The sequence below is a fragment of the Canis lupus genome, chromosome 1 (genome assembly GCF_011100685.1).
Source record: "Canis lupus familiaris isolate Mischka breed German Shepherd chromosome 1, alternate assembly UU_Cfam_GSD_1.0, whole genome shotgun sequence".
In the NCBI taxonomy this organism is placed as follows: Eukaryota; Metazoa; Chordata; class Mammalia; order Carnivora; family Canidae; genus Canis; species Canis lupus.
Genome location: NC_049222.1, coordinates 87,949,905 through 87,955,904, shown reverse-complemented (window position 1 = coordinate 87,955,904; position 6,000 = coordinate 87,949,905). Strand labels below are relative to the sequence as shown.

The 6,000-nt window shown below is 45.2% G+C and overlaps 1 protein-coding gene across 3 annotated transcripts in view; it reads left to right on the top strand.

Moving 5' to 3' along the window:
* The first annotated feature begins 285 nt into the window (after positions 1-285).
* Positions 286-6,000, top strand: part of SMC5 (structural maintenance of chromosomes 5) — a 93,321-nt gene continuing 87,606 nt past the window's right edge. For 2 of the 3 annotated variants that reach the window (XM_038527107.1, XM_038527106.1), the window contains exons 1-2: positions 286-565; positions 5,260-5,401. In XM_038527107.1, coding sequence (XP_038383035.1) covers positions 369-565; positions 5,260-5,401 — 339 coding nt within the window. In that variant the 5' untranslated portion in view covers positions 286-368. Of the gene's footprint in view, positions 566-1,170; positions 1,300-5,259; positions 5,402-6,000 lie in introns of those variants that run through there. The other variant, XM_038527108.1, reaches the window with a different exon arrangement.

Here is a 6,000-nt window from a genome sequence, read left to right as displayed (position 1 = left end):
TCTCCCTCCGTCCTCTTCGCGGGCCGGCTTCCTCCGAGCGCTCAGAGGGCTTTCCGAGTACTAAATGCAACTGACATCTTTTTCTGAGCCAAAAAGCCCGAACCGTGAAAGATGCACGAGCGCTTCGGGGGCACGGCCGGGTAGCCGCGCGCTGGGGGGGCCGCCGCCCCGGCCCGCGTCCTCGCTGCCGCCCGCCCCCGAGGCCCGGCGCCGAGGGGCGGGGCCGCCCGCTGACGCCGCCGGGCCGGACTGCGCAGGCGCGGGGCGGGCTCGCGGGCCGGGCAGTTCGCGCGGGAGCCGGGCGCCGGGGCGCCGGGGCCGCAGGTCGGTGGGAACGGAAGCGCCCGCGGGGCGGCGGGGACGCCGGGATGGCGACTCCGAGTAGGAAGTCGTCGGCCCCAGGCACCGTGGCCTCCAAGAGAGCTCTCCCGAGGGATCCCTCGTCGGAGGTCCCGAGCAAGAGGAAGAGCTCGGCCCCGCCGGCGCCGCCGCCGCCGCCGCCGCTGCCATCGTCCAGGCCTTTCGTGGAGGGCTCTATCGTCCGCATCGTGATGGAGAACTTCTTGTGAGTGTCCGGAGGCCGCGGCGCCGCGGGGCGGGGCGGGGCGCGGCGGGGAGGCGAGCGGGCCCGCGGGCGGTCGGCGTGCGTCTGCTGCGATGCGGGGTGGGCTTTTTTTTTTTTTTTTTTTTTTTTTTTATTCATTCAGCCAGCGTTTTCTGAAGGCGTCACAGGGCGGGCAGCGGACGGGGTAGGGCCCGGATTTGTGTCGGCCGGAGTCACGGCCTACGGAGGGAGGACGTGATGTGCGAATCCCAGAAGTAGGGGCGCTGGCAACTCCGAGGAAGCCACGGTGAAATCGGAGCAGCGGTGATGCTGTGGCCGACTCGGGAGGAGTCAGCGGTCGCCAGGTGGACAAGATGGTGAAGGTGGTTCCTCCTGGAGGTGGAAACGTACAAGCAAACTAATAAGCCTCGCTCTGGATTGTTGGGCCTCCTAGCAGACCCCGGAGCCCTCAGCATCCAGCTCCCCCGCCCCCCCCCCCCCCCGCGCCCCGTTCCTTTTCTTTCTCTCCAGGCAACTAAGAATCGTAATAATCGTTTGAGAATTTAGTAAATATCTTTTAACACAGATACTGTGTATCTCTCTAGCACCTTACAGTTTTGTTGGTCAAGGTCTTCCCACTCCCCCCCCCCCCCCCACTATTTTTTTTTTTAAAGCTTGCACATGGGGGCTTAGGATAACAGAATTGTAACTACCAACGTTGTGGTTCCCGCGCCCCCGTATCTATCATGTGCCAGGTACAGAAGTAGATGCTTTATTTACATAATACTCTGATTCTCTCCTAACAACTCTTCATCTTCACTGATGAGATGATGTCAGGTTAATTTACCCATGTTATACTGCCAATAAGTAGCTGAATTGCTATATGAATCTAGATCAGGAAAGATAATCAAATGAGTCACCTACCATGATAATGCGTGTATGTATTTATAGATATGTATGTATCAGGGTGCTGTGTGGGCACAGAGGCTGAAGTGGTTAATTTTATTCATAACTGTGAGAAAGGGCTTTGTACAGGAGGTTATGAAAGTTTTAAGGGAAGAGCACTGTTTCAGAAGAAACCGCCTGAAACAGCTGTATTTAGGAAGTTCTAGTATGGTTAGCACGTAGGGTGTGAGTGAGAGTGACGATGTGGACAAAGATGATACTAACGAGGTAGGCAGCTCTTGAGGATCTTTGTTCTCTATGCTGAGGAATTCCAATAATCCTGTTGGCAACCTGGGAATGGCATGTGATTTATATTACTCTGGAAGCAGTGTGAAAGATGATTTAGAAAGGGTCCAAGATCGGAAGCAAAGAAGACTTTTACAACGGTAAGACATGATTGGTTTTCGAACCTAGGAGTAACAGTGGGAAGTAGTGGAAAAGAGATTTGGCAGGATCTGGCTACAGATCGGGAGGCCTGAGGGTAAGAGAGTAAGACAGTATTTTTCTCAAGTCTCTGTCTTGGCTCTTGGTCGGATGTGGCCCTTTTCAGAAGACGGAGCAATTTGGGGAGGATAATGATAATTACTTTCTGGATCCTGTGATTTGAAGTTTCCCATGGGGGTGTCTAAAAAAGGTCTTCCATGAGCAGTAATTTTAGGGTCAGGAAAATGCAAACAGGTGAGAGATTTGGAAGTCATGCATAGAGGTGATTCTTGAAGTTTCAGAAACAGTTGAGGTTGCCCAAAAGGAAATATAAATTGGAATAGAAGGCCAACTGTGGTGTCCTGGAGGAATGCCAACACGTAAGAGTGAGCAGAGGAGTTGTTTGGATGGAGAAGGGAACTGTTCAGGGAGGTAAGAGGAGAATCGTGGGAGAGAGTATTCTCTCAGGAGCCTAGGGGGAAAAGTGTTTCAAAAATATCATCTGCTACTTTGGCATCTGATACAAGATAGTGGAACTGAAAAGAGCTCACTGCATTCAGCAATTAGGAATTCTCTTACCCTTTGAAGCCAGGTAAGCGCAACATTTTGCAAGTCCTAGAAGAATGAATGAATGTGAGGAAATAAAGCTTGGATATGAAGAGGAGAAGGAAGAGGTGGCTGCAAAGTGCAGAGCTAGCCTGTTGATTCTCACAATGAGAGGATGCTGAGTTTTAAGAATGAGGGAGGAAGGGTGGGCCTGGAGAACCAAAGTGGCCCGAAAGAGTACTTCCTAGAAGAATTCCTAGGAGCAAACCCAAGTCCAGTGGGGCTTGGGAATGGAGGGAGAGATTTCTGCTGATGGAAAATAGCATGTGCGAAGGCTTGGGAGAATAAATAAGTGTAAGATAGTCAGGAAGAAGTTCATGGTAGGTAGAATTTAGAGGTCAGATTAGAGAACAAGGAAGGAGATAGAAAGTAAGAAAAGATGATGCAAGAGTCCTATTTTTTCTTTTTCTTTCTTTTTTCTTAATGAGGGATCTCAGAATTGCTTGTCTACCAGCATGACTTGGTGACCGGATGATGGGGGGCAGAGGTGAAGAAGATGGTAGAATCAAAGATGATGAGAAACTTAACGTCTCGGTTTCTGATTTGGGCAGTGGGATGAATGATGGTACCATTCACTAAGAGAACACAAGAGTGGTTTTTGGATTGGAAAGCTAGTGGGTTTTAGTTTTGAATGTGGGATGTTTGAGGTGACTGTTGTGCAACATCCAAAGACAGTTCTGGAAGTGGTAATTGCATCTGTAGGTTACATGGTTTGACTTTGAGCATGTAGATCCTACCAGAAGTCATGAAGAGTATGTGAGATACCTGGCAAAATACATAGATGGAGAAGAGCATGGGCCTTTGACAGCTCTTTTCTGAAGGCGCTCAGAAAAAAAGAAAACTCACCCAAAAGGGAATTCCCGATAGATTACAGAGTCAGACCAACTAATTTTCTTTCTTTCTTTTTTTTTTTTTTTTACATGTGAAGGCGTTTTGTGTGTGTGTGTGTGTGTGTGTGTGTGTGTGTGTGTGTGTAGCAACTTTGTTGATAATATCTGTATGTTATAGGCCAGGAATTTTCCTTTTTCCTCTTGTTTTTATTGTTATCTTAAACATCACTTACATCACTTGTTTTAGTAAGACAGTGGCACAGATTTTACAGCAGGAAATTGGGGCTTAGTGTTTTTCTGTGATGAAGTTCCAAGGCTGGTCATTTTCCAGATGCCTGAAGTACCCAAGTTAGTTTCATTTTAACCATGACACTAAGGGTTTCTTTATGATCCTGCTGGGAACAGAACAAAGTATTTGAAATGATAAAGTAGGTAGATGCTGTGTTGAGACGTACAGTTGGAAACCTGTCAGAAAATACTTGTTTACTCCCTGTATTTACATTTATTACTATGTGACATTTCAGATTATTTGATTCCTAAAGTGGAAGTGTACTTTGTTAAATTAGTTATATACCTACCAGGTTAGTAGTAGGGTAAGTTTTTATTCTTGGGGAAGTAGTTGTCAGCTAACTCAAACCATTTGGGAAGAGGATATTATTTGTAGGTTCTAATTTAGGATATTCAGAGACAAAGTAGATTATCGGAATGCATTTGTTTCACATTTTGCTGTAGTTGTCCTTGGTGGCTAATACAGATTAGGTGCTTCTGTTGGAGATAGAAGATTAAAACTGCTGGACAGCAGGCAGCTTTCTGGTTTGAGGGAGTTTACAAAAGTGCTTGGTGATGATGCATTCTTGTTTCTTCCCATAGGAATAACATTTATTTGAATATGGACTAACAGTGGATCTTTTGGTGAACCTCTGGCAGGATATTAAAAGAAATGGATTTTTAAAAATTTGTAATAAAATGAAACCATTGAGTTTATATCTCCAGTTTGTAATTAGAATAGAAATTTGGATTATTTCAAGTAGTAAAATGTGAGAAGTTGCTATTAAGCATTTTAATTCGAGAAGTAGAAGTGAAAAATGCACAGATTTAAGATGAGCTGTGGCTTCTCTGCACATAATTTTTTTTTTTTTTGAGATTTTATTTGAGAGAGCATGAGCAATGGAAGGGAGCAGAGGAAGAAGCAGACTCCCTTTTTCTTTTCTTTCTTTTTTTTTTTTTTTTTTAAAGATTTTATTTATTCATGAGAGAGAGAAGGACCAGCGAGAGAGAGAGAGAGAGAGAGAGAGAGAGAGAGAGAGAGAGACAGGCAGACCCCATGCAGGGAGGCTGATGTGGGACTCGATCCTGGGACTCCAGGATCACATCCTGGGCTGAAGGCAGGTGCCAAACTGCTGAGCCACCCAGGGATCCTGAAGCAGATTCCCTTCTGAATGAAGAGCCCGATGTGGGGCTTGATTCCCAGGACCCTGGGGTCATGACCTGAGCCAAAGGCAGACACTTAACCGACTGAGCCCCCCAGGTGCCCCTCTTACATAAAATTAAAAAAAATTATTTGTATCCTAGCTCTGATAAGTTTTCTCATGTATTCTAATTATTAGAGGAATAAATAATATCAAACTTTGCTTTATTCAACAGACATATGTTTGAAAAGGACCTATGAAATCTTATTTTCTCACTGATAATCTTATTTCAGATTTGCATTATCACTTTCTCATTTCTTCCATTGATTTTCTTTTTTCTCTAGTTTATTAACAATGTATAAATACGTTAAAATGTAAGGTCAGCTGGCTTCTAAAGGAACTCCAGGAAGCCCTTAGATAATATAAGCAAGAATAAATGTTTTTGTAAAGAAAATATTCTTCACTTGTTATGTCTTAGTAATTTAACCTCTTTATAATTCAGAACGTATGATATCTGTGAAGTGTCTCCTGGACCCCACCTGAATATGATTATTGGAGCTAATGGAACAGGGAAGTCTAGCATCGTGTGTGCCATTTGTCTTGGATTAGCAGGCAAACCTGCTTTCATGGGACGAGCAGATAAGGTGAGTTAATATAAGTACTTAAAAAAAAAAATCAGAGTTGACTTGCTTTTAGTAACAAATCACTTTCTATATCTCCGTTCCTTGGGTATCACAAAGATGTAGAATTTGAATATAAAGAATGAAGTTTGCAGGTAGACTGCCGGGAGGAGATTGCCATTTCTAGAAGTATACGTAGAGAATTCTCCAAGTATGTAACACTATAATTTTTCAGACTAGTGTAAGACTAGTGTAAGATGTCGTTTTAAGTGTATTGCTGGAGGAAAGATCACTGTCACTTTGAACATTAACATCCTGCCAACATTTCGTGGGGAGGAGGAGCCCTACCAAGGGCAGAAGGTTAAAAGAACAGCCTGAATTGATGGTCAGCCCTCACTTTTGTGGTTGAAGTTAGAAAGACTGGTGGCAAGAAAGCCACCAGTGCTGGACTGTCCCTGTCCAGAAGGTGAGGCTGAGCAAGAAGAAGAGGTTGAGAGAGACCTTTTTCTCTATGATGGAAGTGAGCTTTCAGCCCATTGTTGAGTCTGAGTGAAAGGATGTGAATTACACACTCAACACTGATCCCCTGGACTGGGCCTTATGTGAGCACGTGATGGATTTCC